General features: G+C 46.9%; 1 protein-coding gene across 3 annotated transcripts; it reads left to right on the top strand.

Annotated features, from left to right (window-relative positions):
• Window positions 1–1,630: 1,630 nt before the first annotated feature.
• On the top strand, window positions 1,631–8,929 carry gyg2 (glycogenin 2). Of its 3 annotated transcripts, none has more exons than XM_086204053.1 (10): window positions 1,631–1,905; window positions 2,835–2,973; window positions 3,083–3,257; window positions 5,387–5,549; window positions 6,123–6,249; window positions 6,379–6,562; window positions 6,881–7,003; window positions 7,559–7,643; window positions 8,437–8,490; window positions 8,656–8,929. In XM_086204053.1, exons 1-10 carry the CDS (start codon window positions 1,899–1,901, stop codon window positions 8,787–8,789), a joined length of 1,191 nt encoding a protein of 396 aa, XP_086060179.1. In that variant the 5' UTR covers window positions 1,631–1,898; the 3' UTR covers window positions 8,790–8,929. The 3 variants fall into 3 exon arrangements, with proteins under 3 accessions (XP_086060179.1, XP_086060163.1, XP_086060171.1); XM_086204037.1 differs by having other exon boundaries at window positions 7,559–7,690; window positions 8,656–8,920; XM_086204045.1 differs by having other exon boundaries at window positions 2,838–2,973; window positions 7,559–7,690; window positions 8,656–8,920.
• Window positions 8,930–15,411: the final 6,482 nt, after the last annotated feature.

A 15,411-nucleotide genomic window follows, 5' to 3' on the forward strand; every position in this document is an offset into this window, starting at 1 on the left:
ATGCTTTGCATTGTTTCCAGTCTCAAAGCTCATGTCTTGAAGCAGCTTTAATCTGAGAACCTGAGAACCACCAACAGTCCGGAGACTTGACATGTTTACAAGGTTTGCTCTGAATGATCGAGATCGTGCCTCAAGTACTTGAACCTGAATCATTCAGTGATGGTGTAGAACTATTTGTATATCATATCTTTACGTGCAGCACGAAACTACAAAATGTGTATTGGTATTAGCCTTCAGGATTAAGTAGAAATTCCACAAAAGAGGTCCAACCAATGAGCCCTGGAGGACACCACCTGGTGTTGAGGCGCTCTGAGGGCCGGTGGTCAAATATGTATCGTAGTAATTGAATGTACTTGATTACATGTTAAACCATGTGAAAAGCAGCAGTCAGATCACTCCCACTGGTTCCATCACACGGATCATCAGGATAAGATCCTGGTTTTAGATGTGCAGACTTCCTGTTTGTCCTGCCCCCCAAATCCATCGTCGTCTTCCACTTACTCCTTACTAGTAAGGGTCACGGGGGGGCTGGAGCCTATCCCAGCATCTATGGGCGAGAGGCGGGGTTCACCCTGGACAGGTCACCAGTCCATCCCAAGACCAACACATATAGACAGACAACCATTCACACTCACAGTCACACCTACAGTCAATTTAGAGTATCAATCAGCCTCGTCCCCTCTTGATGTCTTTGGACTGTGGGAGGAAGCTGGAGTACCAGAGAGAACCCACACAGGAACAGGGAGAACATGCAAACTCCACACAGAAAGATCCCGCGCCCGAGTCGGGACTCAAACCCGGAACCTTCTTGCTGTGAGGCCACAGTGCTGACCACTGCACCACCGTGCAGCCCCCCCCCCCCCCCAAATCCACATCCTTTTTAAAATCCTTTAAAAATCAGGGTTGTTGTAACAATCAAGATTATTGCTTGGGGCCCCAAGATGGAAGGGAGCACCCTCGTGACATCTGTGGAGAACAACAATGGAAAACCCCCTGAAACTCCCAGACTGTCCATGTACATGACACTGGGATGGACCTGAGGGACCTCCGTGCCGCTGCAGGGAGGAAGAGGGACAACAGCTAGTCGTTCAGTCATGACAGATGTCGTAGTCAAACAGTTTCTTAGTTCTTAACCTTGAAACAAAGTAACTGCTTTCACTCATGCTCAACATGGAAGAGGGGTCCTGAAGACAGAACTGGTTCAAGCCTCTGATCAGACCTGGGTCATACCGATGATTTACAAGGTAACAGAACAACTTCAGAATGTTTCAACATATTTTGGAATGATCGTCGCATCGTCCTTGTGAACTGGGCCAAAGCTAACATCTCCCTAACAATGGAGCTGATCTACCCAGGCAACATGTGTGTCTGTGAGTTGTTACGTGAGAGTGTGAGAGAAAAATGGTGATCGGGAGGGACTGAATGAGAGAGCTGAGGGGCTAGAGGGACTGGAGGGACAAGAAGGGTAGGAGGGACAGTAGGGACTGGAGGGGAAGGAGGGAATGGTGGGACAGTACTGGCAGAAGGGGCAGGGGGCTGGAGGGACAAGAGGGACAGTAGGGACTGGAGGGGCTGGAGGGACAAGAGGGACTGGAGGGGCAGGAGGGCACTTCATGAAGGTCCAGCATGGTTGCACAACGTTTGTCAAAGCTGACTTTCTTGTAGTTGAATGACCAGTTGAGCAAACAGAGCAGCAGCGGTGGGCCTGGCTCCACGCTTCCCTCCACCAGTGAAAACAGACTGGGACTGGACCTCCCGCTGCACACTTCCTTCACCCTCCAGTAGCAGCAGGTGCCGAGATGCAGCTCTCTGAGACCGACTGCTGCTAGAAGACTGAGTGACAGGCCTTAAACACAGACGTCCACTCAGCTCCTGACCCCTGGAGAGCAGGCGCTAAAATGTCAGGTATGTGTGTTTCTGAGCTGAGTGAATGTGCTCCTATCTGCTGGCTGACATCTTTCTGCAAAAGTTAAGAGACATTAAAAGACAAGAAAAAAAAACAGCAGACTTCGAACACTGACCAACAAATTCAGCTGTGAATCCTGGGAACAGAGAGAGTGCTTCTCTCCGGTTTCCCTCTGACCTATTACGTTAAATGAAACAAAGTGTAGTGACCCAGATGGACGTGAAATCAGAGCAAGCTCTGTCATCGCAGCACCGAGCCAGCTGGAAAGGCAGTGCTGCAGAGAGCTGCATGTGACTGCAGGCGGGAAAATAACAACGTGACAGCCGCTAATCTAACTCAATACTCGGCGCGGGACCAAGTTAGCACACGCGGCTAGCATTAGAACATGTCAGGGCTCGTTCAGACTTCACATTAATGTGGTACATTGATACAGTTTTTATCATTGTTGCTGTTGATCATAATAATAATTAGAATCAAAGCACAAGATTCTACATAATATGATACATAATATTAATTAATATGATTTAAGGCGGGTCTGAACGAGTGAGTTCCCAGCAGACAGTGAGCTGGTTTCCCTGATCTGAGGGGACCGCAGAGTTCACCTTTAGTTCTGGGCTTTGAGGGTCAGTAGAGATGGATCAGGAAGTCGTCTCTGTGTTCTGGAGCTGACCCCCTACGAGATTTATCATGATCCTTAATGGTTTACAATCCACCTTTTGAGGAAGTGGATTTAAAGTCAGTGTCTCCCCAGTTTCTTGGCTTTTGGGGCGTGAGCCTCGTAAAGTGATCGGGCCTGGATGAAGCAGCGAGTGGGTCACTGTTGTCAGGTGTTTGGCAGGTAGACATGACTTGGTTTGTGCTGCTGATGATGACTGGTGGAGTTTGTGGGACAGTAGAGCGTGTTGGAGTAACGTCAGCTGTGTTGCAGCAGATGAGGCCTTCGTCACGCTGGCCACCTCGAACGGCTACTGCACCGGAGCCCTCGTGGTGGCCATGAGTTTACGGCGGCATGGGACGACCCGCCGCATCGCTGTGATGGTGACCACAAATGTGTCAGAAGAGTCGAGGTAGGACAGAAACCTCAGGTTTCCTGCTGCTGCCATTAGGGAGCGCTAGAAGGAAAGGATGGCTCATAAATTCCACCACACCATTAGAATACTCCACTAATATCATCAGGGCCGCCCTGGAGGACATCTTTGATGAGGTCATCGTGGTAGATGGGATGGACAGTGAGGACCATCTTCACCTGTCCTGGCTGGGACGCCCTGAGCTTGGTATCACCTTCACCAAGATCCACTGCTGGACCCTGACTCAGTACAGGAAATGTGTCTTCCTGGATGCTGACACGCTGGTGAGGATACACCACAGACACACTACTGAGAGCTGGGACAGGGACAGGGACCAGAACCGAGACCAATGAGACAACTACAACAATATCACAATACTTATTCCTCCTTTGTTGCCACAAAACAGGCAAGAGTGTTTTAAGGCACATGGGGACAGGTGTGAACAGGTGAGGACAGATGGGACAGATGAGTGCAGAGGGGACAGGTGAGGGACAGGGGAGGACAAGCGTGGATAGGTGAGGACAGGTGGAGATAGGTATGACCAGCTGAGTACAGATAAGGGCAGATGGGAGCGAATGAGGGGAAGGGGAGGACAAGTGAGGACAGATGGTGATAGGTGCAGACAGATTTAGGACAGGTGGGAACAGGTGAGGACAGGTGAGAACAGGCGCAGCGTCAAACATGTTCAGCACCTTCATCTTCGACTAAATGTGTGATTCCTTCCCCTCTGTCACGTTCCTGTAGTCTTTGGAAGCCGCCTCAGTTGGCGGATGGAGGTTTAGACATGTCCACTGTCTCTGGGTAGCAGCTTCAGTCCTGACGAAGAACAGAATGAAGGACTGTGCGTGTCCAACAGGTCAGAACCCACCAGGAGGTTTTAATAGAGCTCTGATCTGTTCTATAGTGCTACCACTAGAGAAAACTTCCTTCACAGCAGCTCTAAACGGGAATCCCAGATTGCTGGCAAGCGCCCCCTACAGGTCCACCTGGCCATGGAGCTCAATACCCTTCTCTGATCTTGGTGGGCTTTAGAACTTGTCGTTGCTGCGTGTTTGGACAGTGGGGGACATGTTATCATTGTTAGCTGACACAGGCATGTTTGAGCTGAGTCAACAAACATGAACTGGGGTCTCAAGGTCACGCCTGCACTGACGTACATGCATATGTGTCTGCACATACACAAACAACTCTAACAACACATAATGTAGTACACACTCCCATTATTATGTAACAACATAATGCAATACTACAATATAGTTGTAATAAACTTTTATGTACATGGACGTTCGTGGTTATTATGAGGAAAATGTAATAATACACATAATACATAATACAATGATGACCAGTTTATGGTACATCACAATAAATCAAATTTCAAATATTAAATTTGGCAGTTCAAAACTTCAGATGTAATATCTGTCCCATCTTTCAGCCTTCCAGCAAGAAAGGGGTGGGACTTATGAGCTTTACTGCAACCAGCCACCAGGGGGCGATCAAGGTGCTTTGGATCAGTCTTACACTCAAAGTTGCTAGCGAGTGAGTCTAAGGTCCTGAGAGACGCGGAGATTCTCTCACGTGGAGTTTATCGTGGCGTAGCATCTCCAACTAGCTGCTAGCTCTGGACTCAAACACAACACATGTAACACGATGTGTAACGTGATCATAGCAGGGCAGGTCATAAGAGAATCTCCATGGTAACGGCTCCTTTTTACAGCAGTATTATTACAGTATTAATACAGAGGGGTTGTGTTCGTACTGTGTGTAACCTCTCACCACAGCTGCTGCTGGTGAGAGAGTGGCAGAGACGATGAACATCTGTCAACATCTGTAGGACAAAATCACTTAGCGTCCACCATCTTCAGCGCAGCCTGGACCTGTTTCCAAGGTAACAGACGAGGGGCAGATCAGGACTCACAATGCCTCACCAGACGATGAGTGTGTATCACTTCACTGAGCCTCACTTTTCTTCTGCAAAATCAGAATGAGGCCATCCAGAGCTCTCGGGAAGCTGATGGTCCAGGTAGGAGGCTGGGACGCTGCTTCAGCACTGTGGCTGTTGAGGGACTGGTACCTCACCCTTGACCCACCTTAGGCAGGTGTTGGTCTGGGATTACCTGAAATACTTATGAATGTGGATCATCAGTTACAGGGGGGTCAGGTCTTTATCTAGTCTTTTCATCCTGTTGCTCAATGTTGTACTTCATGAAGAACTGCATATGTCCATCCAGACTTGTATGCATTGGTATTAATTAGGTTCAGTATTGTTCAGTTTTATCTGAGACTTTGGAAAACACCATAGGCTGAGTCAAATGTGAACCTGATGCTGGATTCTATGAATCCATCTGGAAGGCGTGTTGTTTCAATGAAGCAATCTGACCACTGGCTGACCTCTGGCTGACCTGGTCCTTCCCAGGTCCTGTCTAACGTGGACGAGTTGTTTGAGAGGGATGAGCTGTCGGCTGCTCCTGATCCCGGCTGGCCCGACTGCTTCAACTCCGGCGTGTTTGTGTTCAGACCGTCGCACCAGACTCACGCCAGGCTCCTGGAACACGCCCTTCAGCACGGCAGCTTTGACGGTAACACCCGAAGAACACCGACAACTCAACCACATCTGCTCATGCACAGGAACATCGTGTTTGTTCACTCGAAGGGATGCAGTTGTTAATTTAGCAATGTAGCCTTTAGCACATGCCTGCTGCCACTCAAATGTGTCACCTGAGAAACCGAGAATTCAGGAAGTAATACAAGAAAAGACACACAAGGGGGCACAAAAACAAAACTGGATTACGTGAGTGTTTACATGATCAGTAATAATAGTAATGTCAGTAATAAAGCACACAACTCTTATCAACTTAACACAACTGACAACAGTTGGTCATGTGAGGGGCAAATGTTAGCCTGCTAGCACTGGTAGCGCTCGGGGGCAGCTTTCTCTGCTGTTGTGAGGTATTTAAACACCTCGCTAACGACCTCAGCACCACAACTTCATGTGCATTGATGCCAACAGTCGCGATGCCTCCTGTAGCTGCTGTTAGCTCTTCAAGCTGGATCATAGCATCCCTACGCTCCTGGTCCTGGTCCTACACTACCCCCTTAATACTCCTTTAGGAATGATTATGATGAGTGAAGAGCTGATGACTTGCTGTCAGGAGGGGACCAGGGCCTGCTGAACTCTTTCTTCAGTGGTTGGGCCGTGGAGGACATCAGGAAACACCTGCCCTTCATTTACAACCTGTGTGCCACCTCAGTCTACAGTTACCGGCCTGCCTTCCAGCAGTGAGTGGCTCTGCAACACACACACACACACACACACACACACACACACACACACACACACACACACACACACACACACACACACACACTTAAACTAGGGTAGGTAATTCCGGTGCTCTGTTCGAGCAGGTTTGGCCACAATGCAAAGATTGTTCACTTCCTGGGAGCAGAGAAACCCTGGAGCCAACAGCAGGCCACTGGACACTCACACTCGATGGGAGATTTTGTCTCTCTTTGGTGGAAGGAGTATCTCAGCCACACGTCTTCTCCTCCAGCAGTGAGCCAGACCAGTCAGCACCACCATGTAACCCAAGTATGAACATATCTCAACCCTGACATGCTAAGTTCCCATTGGACTACAAAAATACCTTATCCCTGACATAGTAAATTCCTGTTGGACTACAAACATACCTCAACCCTGACACGGTCACTTCCTGTTGGACTAAAAATGTACGTCAACCCTGATATGTTCACTTCCTGTTGGACTACAAATATACCTCATCCCTGATATGATAACTTCTGGTTGGACTACAAAACATCGTCATACCTGCAGCTCACCATAGTGGTTAATGAGGGTAGCTTGTGTGAACCAGCTCAGGTGCGGACATTCAACAACCTCCTTGGTTTGCAGATCCAGGAACCAGAAGTAAAGATGCCAGAGACCGAAAAGAACCTGCACAGCTCAAACTCTCTGCTGACACATTACCCTCCACTGCCCTGTGAGAGGCTTCCTGCATCTGCTGAGCCACAGACAGTAAGTCAGTAAGTGTGTGTGTGTGTGTGTGTGTGTGTTGATGTAAATCTTGAACTGCAGAACAGACAAAACAGCTCCAAAACAATTCTATGTGAAGCCAAGTAAGTAGTCATTAGAGTTATTTGCTAATTTTTCAATTAATTATCTGAATGAATGACCCCATTAGCATAGCTGCTTGTGTTTATAATATATCACAGTGATGATTATGAAGGGTTATTAGGCAGCTCTTGTTAGCTCACGCCGATGAGACTGTTAATTTATGAGTAGTTTTGCTTGACTGCGTTTGAGTCCAGCAGAGAGAAAGCAGCACCGCGACCCAGAGTGGGTTATCTGCCACAGGCCTCCAAGCTGCTCATTGCATTTCTGTCGTTTGTTAAATCCATTTCAACTTGATATATTGTGTTTATACAAGCTGGAACAGAGGACATGAACATTTAATACATCATTGTTATCAAACACCCCACATTCAGAAAGAACTTCATTTAATCCGACGTCGCATTTACCTGCGCATCTGTGCAGCTTTGAAGAGTGAGGTGACTCCCGTGTGTTCTCCAGTCTTCCCCCACAGATGTACAGATAGCAGATCCCCCCTTGGAGGATGAGGCCGGATCACCGGAGACCAGGGATATCAAGGACTCAGGTCTGGGTGCAGAGGGCTCGGAGGCCAGCGACACCGATGCACAATCGGTGTGTAAACCCAACACGAGTTTGCTCCTGTGCTGGTGAAATATACACAGCATAATTGCAAATACAACGATGAGGTCAGTTATAGACCAGATGTCTGTTTTGAAGGTAAAAGAAGTCGTGGAAGTAGCATTCAAGATATCAACATGCTAACAAAACAAGTCAGCTTTTCCAAATGCTGTCATGAATAAAATTTTAGCATTGATATATTATCCTGCTGTTAGCATGTTAAGAGGAACAAATAGCTTGCTGATTGCTACCAAGTAAGAATTTTAGCATCGTGCGACAAGCAGCAGCTGGCTCGCTGATTCCCAAAATTGAAAAATGTTAGCATGTTAAGCGGCTGCCAGCATGCTAAAAATGCTAACGGCAGCGCTCAGCTTGCCAACTGCCATCATGTATGGGTGTTAGTAAATTACAGTAGTCTATCAGCAGAAGCTTGTGTGTTAAATACCATAGATATTAGCATTTTAAGATCATGATAGCACGTTAGCATGCAGCTACTGTGAATACAAAAAAGCAGGATTCACTTTTGTAACTTTTTCGCATAACAGAAGACGGCCAGTGAACTGTTGCCAAAAGAAGTTTTAAAAGTACATCAGTTCCATAGTAGATCCAGATCACCGTGAACCTCATGAGGGATCAGGTTCAGTGTTCGCTGGCTGTAAAGTGTTCACACACACATTCTTAAACCTGACAAGTCATCACAGGTGTTATGATGTCATTAATAAATGTCTCATTGTCACCAGCCTGTCCCGGCCAGTCCAGTCACCCAGCAAGCCCCGAGACAACCTTCCCCTCAGGTGAGTGGCCTGGAATGACCTGGATCACACCAGGTTCCAGGCCATCCAGGAAGCCTTTGATTCTCTTCTTTGAACGAAGATGATCAGGAATGAACAGATGGATCGATTCGCACGTTCCACTTGTGTCTCCTGAGATGAATTCTCTTTCAAATCTAATCATGGCAGATGCCTGTGGAGACGGAGCTGCCGGAGCAACGGCGGCTGTGGGAGGAAGGACACGTCGACTACATGGGCAAAGATGCATTCCACAACATCCAGAAGATGCTGGACCGCTTCCTGGACTAGAACTGGATTACTGATACTGGACTTCAGTAAGAGTTTGATGGGAAATAAGAGTTTTCTACATAAGCACATCCTTGGAAGGTGATAGGAAAGGGTCCATGCTGTGGAAATGAGCCTCTGTTGTGTCTTTAGAAACTTAAAAGTTCAAAAATAAAAGCTGTGCTAAAACGAGCTGATGTATCCTCACTGCCCACAGCCAGAGGCTCCCCTGCTTGCTTGGTTGACTGAGTTGAAATAGAGAAAACGTTAGTGGTGGAAATGTGCTAGGACACAACGCAGACCCGCTCTGGACCAGGACCTCCAGGTTTCTGTCCTGCAGCTGAAGGAACGTGCAGCCAGTAAGACTGTTGATCGACAGGCCGATGCAGTACGTGTTTATTAGTCTATAACGACTGACAATATAATAATATATATAATACTATTCACTGAATACGCTGATCGGTTGTGTGGAGACAGCATGTAAAGTCGTGCAACCATCACAACATCAACTCTCAATGACTCAGAATGGCCTTTTGTGCTGAAGCCAAATGCATTCTGGGATATGCTGGGCTGATGTCTGGTCAAGGGTGAGTGAATGAAGGAGTAGTAAACAGTATTTCTGTATAGGTGACGCTAAAGGCAGTACATTTACCTCTTAACCTCAGCACTCACACTAACACACACAAAAAGGGACATCCAGTGAAGGGAGCCACCAGGGGGCACTGTGCCTCTTCCTCCATGGCAGCAGGAGCACAGGGCTGCGGCAGCAACCGTATGCTGTGTGATCCCATCCACTGGCACACACTACATGTACTTTTCAGAAGCAGTGGTCCAGCGTCGGTGTGATCATGTGTTGTGATGATGCCTCGACGGACAGGCCGACGTGAGGCTGCTCCCCTGAACGCACATTCATCACGATTAAACGGTGAGGACTGACGTCTGCTTCTCACGGACGGCCTCAGGCTTTAAGCCGTGAGGAGAAATCAAAGAAAGGTCCCTGCAGACGCTGATATTTCTGGAACATTGCTGTTAAACTCGGCGTCAGACCGGGATGACTAAGAAGAGAACCATCTTTATTTGGGGCTCAGCAGAGAGTTTTTATTCCAGCAATGGAGCTCCAGCTCCTGATTAGCTGCTCCATCGGAGGCTCATCCTGCATTCCTGTCACGTCCTTGATAGTAAATATGACCTGTCACTCATGGCAGCCAGCGACTGCTAATTATAAGCAGGGACACACACACACACACACACACACACACACACACACACACACACACACACACACACACACACAGGTTTTAATTAATCAATCTGGAAGTAATCTAAAGGCAAATGACATGTACGTACGATGATACATCCCAGTAACAGTCTGAAACTGTTAGTAATCTTAGTTTAAGCTTCCTAACATTTATGGGAGTGTTTCTTTAAAAGTATGAACTCAGTTTTAAATGAACTAGATTGGCTCCAATTTCACCTCGTCTGCTGGGTCAATGATTTGAAGCCCGTTGGGAATGAAAGAGGACTGAGACACATTCAGAGTTGCTGCTTCTGCTACGGCGTCAGGGAGCCAGTGTGGACTGCCTCCCTCGCCGTGTTTGTCAGAGGAAGACGCTGCTGCATTTGATTTTCTTTGGTTTTGGAGAAGCAACCTGTTTAGAATTCTGAGGGTGCTGCAATATTTGAATATTGTACATGAGTCGGTGGACTTGCAGGAAACAAATGAAAAAAATACGTCAAAGTCAAAGCAGAATATTCCAGTGCTGGATTGTTTGCATGTGTCAAGTTGAGGAAATACCAGATCCGTCCTACATTTCCCATTATGCAAATCAACAATGTCTTTCTTTAGACCTTCACTCTTATCCTTCAAACTCCTCCGATAGTAACTTAAGCTTTTTTCTGCAGCTTTCATTTGTAGTCTGCAAACAACTGATCCTTTAAGAACATGTCCAGTTCTAGACTTTGACCCCCATGGAGACTCGTCCCTGCAAACCTGATCAAAATCATCCGTCAGTAGCCGCAGGCTCAAGAGACCGATGCTCTCCCTCATTATTGGCTTGGTACAAACGTCTACAGCTAGAAAACATATGTATTCTGGACTATGCTGCATTTGTTTTCATCATTATTCATCACTGTCACTGTCAGAAGCCGCCGCCCGCTCTGCCTCATGATGTACTGCTGCTCTGAAGTACAAGTACAGCCGTCTAGTTAGTACTTCCAATGCTGAACTACAGAGTATGCACACACGGTGGGATCCACTGATACTGCACCGTAAAACCTCTGACAAGCTACTGAAATACATCCATGTGGTAACGGGATGCTCACAGCAGCTGCTGCAGCTAACGTGCTAACTGACCATGTTCACACGAGGAAAGTGGGACACAGAACCCATTTCCTGTCATCCCCTGACCCATCTTATACGGATCTTACCGGCTGGTTTCACAGCCTCACAGTGAAAGACAGAAACAGCCTTAATAATATCGTCAAAACCTGCTTCTCACTGGTCCCCTAAAACGCACCGGTACCGGAGGGTGGCTGCTAACTCATGGATCGGTTCTTTCCGGTGATTTCACTCCTCACGCTAAAGTGAGAAGCTGCATCGAGGACCAGTCGAGAAAAATGAGCCGAGAACGATGATTTCACCCTCACTTATGAATCCAGCACTGATGTCACATTGACCCTGGAACAGTTCAGCTCACTGACCCAGTTGTGCGGACGGAGGGCTGAGCAAGAGACGCTCCTGGCTCTTCCTCCACCTCCTCCTTGCGCCGTCTGTCTGGATGATGTAGAGATGTGTAGAGGTGTAAACACACCCACGCCAGTCAGCCCAGCTGAGCCCCGACCATGTTATGATTGCTTACACACACACACCCACGCACACACACACACACACACACACACACACACACACACACACACACACTCACTTTGGACTAAATGGTAATGTGATAACTGTCAGAGGTTCCTAATCGCCTCCATATGTTTTGGCTGAACTGCCTCCCATGCTCCCCCCCCCACTCATCATGTATGGCAGCCATTACATGACTATTTTGATTCATTCTCAAAGTCGTTCGCCTAATTTGATCAGCGGTTTAACCAGCGATTTCAGAATAATGACCCACATTTTCTGAGAATAGGCTAATTGGGGATAGCAAGAGTAATGACAGTCAGCTGCGGAGGGGATATTTCCAGTCTTGTGACGGGGCGAGCAGCTGGGTGGAGTTTGTCTTCCAGTGGCAGACTGCCGGCTCTAAACTGGGCCACAAACCAACACAGATTCCTACTATTAGGCAACGAAGCACTTTCCAGGTCAATGGGCACTCGCATCTTCAACAACATTCAAGGTCAAATCATTTTTTGGAGTGCCTCTAAAGTGTGCTGGAGGAGATTACACAACTGCTGCCGAGCTGCATATTAGATAACTAGAGACAGAATGCTGGAAGGAATCACTGGAGCGATGCTGAATATGGCTGAGAACCTGACAGCAAATGAACCTTTCACAAGTCTAAATACTTAAAGAAGAGGTACAAAAACACATAATGGAGGGAGGCATTACAAATGATGCCAGGCTAACACAGACCTCATCATGCTGTCAATGTCCCCCGAAAAGTGTATTTTAACCTTTCAAGTACTCACTAATAGAGCCTTGAGCACATTAAGATGTTTTACAGCATTACTTCTAAGTGACTCCATAATACAGGAAGAGCCAGCCATGTCTATTTAGCTCAAAGCTAATGGAGACTGATGGCTAACAACAGCAGAACTGTCCATCAACATCTATTTAACTCTCAAGTTTGGCACATGCATGTTCACATGTCAACATAAATGTGAACTTGCACGTGACCATGCATGGGGACCAACATGGGAATGTGCATGTGAACATGCATGGGGACCAACATGGGAATGTGCATGTGAACATGCATGGGGACCTACGTGTGAACTTGCATGTGAACATGCACGGGGACCTATGTGTGAATGTGCATGTGAACATGCTTGGGGACCTACGTGTTGGGGACATACATGTGAATGTGCATGTGAACCTACACGTGAACTTGCATGTGAACATGCATGGGAACGTACATGCTGTTTCGCATGAGTGTTCAGATGAACGTTCACTTGCTCGTTCACACGTAGGTCCACATGCTGGTTTACATGTTCGTTCACATGCAAGAATCACCTGTACATTCACATGCATGTTCACATGCACTTTCACATGTACATTCACATTCTGGTTCACCAGCATGTTTACATGTCCGTTTGTGTGAACGTTGACATGTATGCTCACATGTACGTTCACATGCACATTAACATGCAAGAATCACCTGTACATTCACATGCATGTTCACATGCACTTTCACATGTACACTCACATGCTGGTTCACATGCACTTTCACATGTACATTCAAATGCGTGTCCACCTGCATATTCACCTGCATGTTCACATGTATGTTGTACGGACTCACGAGAGGGAACAGCAGACAATATTCAGACTTGGATTATTGCAAAACCACAAAGAAGAAGAACAAAAAAAGAAGAACAATTAGGATGCACCCGATATGGTTTCAGCTCACCATGAATCATGATGAATTCTTTATACATCCAGAAACTCCCACTATCATCCATGTTACTCCGTGACCGTGGACATCAAGCGCCACGTGGCTCACAGCCATATGACAGCAGATGATATCAACACACCCTCTGCTCCCAGTCTCGGCTCTGTCAGTGACGGCAACGCACTCACAATTCAAGTTTACAGCATTTCTTCACCGCCAACACACAGTTAGACGTCACAACAGCATACATGAAATAACACTTGACATGGCTACCAAAATATTTGGTCCTCTTAATTTGACAAATTATAATATTAATGTATTCAATCTTAGGATAGGTGATCAAGGTCAGAGCAGTGCAGCAAAGCACCCTCACTTCTTCTGGTGCTCTGTGGAGCCCCCAGTCACACAGGAGTCCACTCTTGATGCTGCACAGGCGCATTTCAGTCCTGTCAGTCAGCGACCACAGCAGTGGTGTGGCTGGCCAAAGCCAAAAGTCTGATTCTTTTCCAGCTAGGGATGTTTGTGTGTTGTTTTTCCTGCTTGGTGTCTGAGTGTGGTTTGGTGACTATATTTTGTGAGTTTTGTAAATGATGCACCGATTGTTGCACTCGGTGGTAAATATTACTCGTCATTTGCGACCATTACTTACGCTGTTCCATACATCTCAGCCTCACCTCTGCAATCTCACGGGGAATGAGCACGAATCTTGGCCCCTCGTCCGGTCCGAGACGGACACTGAAGTCCCTCTGCTCCTGCTGGAGTGTGTTAGTGACTTCACACACACAATGCATACACAAACACACAACATGTATTACAGCCAGAATATCGACGCAGTCATGTTTTCATCACTTCAGAGAATGCTGGAACACTTCCTGGAAGCGTACCCTAACCGTAGCCCTAACCACTACTAGCCAACCTAGCACTTATCCTAATGTAACCTTGAAGGAACCCAGTTAGTTCATGTCAGACAGGGTAAAATAATGGTCTCAACACCAACCATGACTGAAGTACTACCACAGCAGAATTTACTTCTCAGCCCTACTAAACGCAGTACTGATGACAACAGTGAGCACGTGCCATGGAAATCTGTGACCGTATACAAATCACTGCCGCAGAAAATACCGCACCACATTTCAAGACGGGTGATTTTCCATAAACACGAGCATGTAAAAAAAAAAAAAAAAACTCAATTACATGAGTCAAGACTCAGTTAGCAGCTGTGTTATTCACTATGTAGCAGTATAATGACTGAAGAGTACTGCAATCACCATTCTTTTACTGAGGTGAGTACTGTATGTTTCCTGACATTATGATGGTACACTTGCGACATCTGTTTCTACATTGTGTGTTTTGAGCACGACGGCTAGTAAAACGCTAAAAACCAGTACTGAAGTTCAGTTGGAAGCTAGCTCAGAATTCTCACGAAAGGACAACAGCAGTACCTGCTGCTAGTCATGGTCGCTAGCTGTTAGCAAATGTGTTTTACGTGTGTTCAGTCTCAAGTGTTTTCAACTCCTTATAACAGCTTCTGTTCCTTTCCTTGGATTTTGTTGTCAAAATCAGATGCAACTTGAAGAGACACAACGGCGCAGGGCTCTACCAAGTCTCGCGTCCTGTTTTTACCTTGCGTTGTCAGTAGAGGCCGCCGCCGCTCAGCAGAATGACTTCAACCGGGAACCCAATGAAAACGTCAGAATCTCAGCAGCAGCACAAGCAATGAAGAAAAAGAATAGTTGCTGCTTTCATTACCAATGAATCTGCACATCTACACTGCCAAAGTCTTCTGATGGAGTGCTCCTTTCAACTTCTCTTCAAATTCAGCTCCTCTGTGGATCAGACATGAAGTGCCTTGATGTTCACGCGCATTCATCATGTCGCTGTAGGACACAAATTCTCAAATGCTCCAGCTTCTCTTATTTAGTTGCTTCTGAGTGGAAGAGGAAGCGCCTTGATTAGCTGCGATCCCTTAAATCACGACGTCTTCTTTCATTTCCAGTCACGTCAGACGGCCTGTTACCTCAGCGCCGGAGTACAAGTAAACGCGCTTTTGAACGCAGCCCCGCAACATGACGTGGCATGTCATGATCAGTCTGGCTTACCTGTCGGGGAC

Source organism: Aulostomus chinensis, chromosome 1 (assembly GCF_037954235.1).
Source record: "Aulostomus chinensis isolate RoL2024-O1b breed Wild chromosome 1, RoL_Achi_v1.0, whole genome shotgun sequence".
NCBI lineage: Eukaryota > Metazoa > Chordata > Actinopteri > Syngnathiformes > Aulostomidae > Aulostomus > Aulostomus chinensis.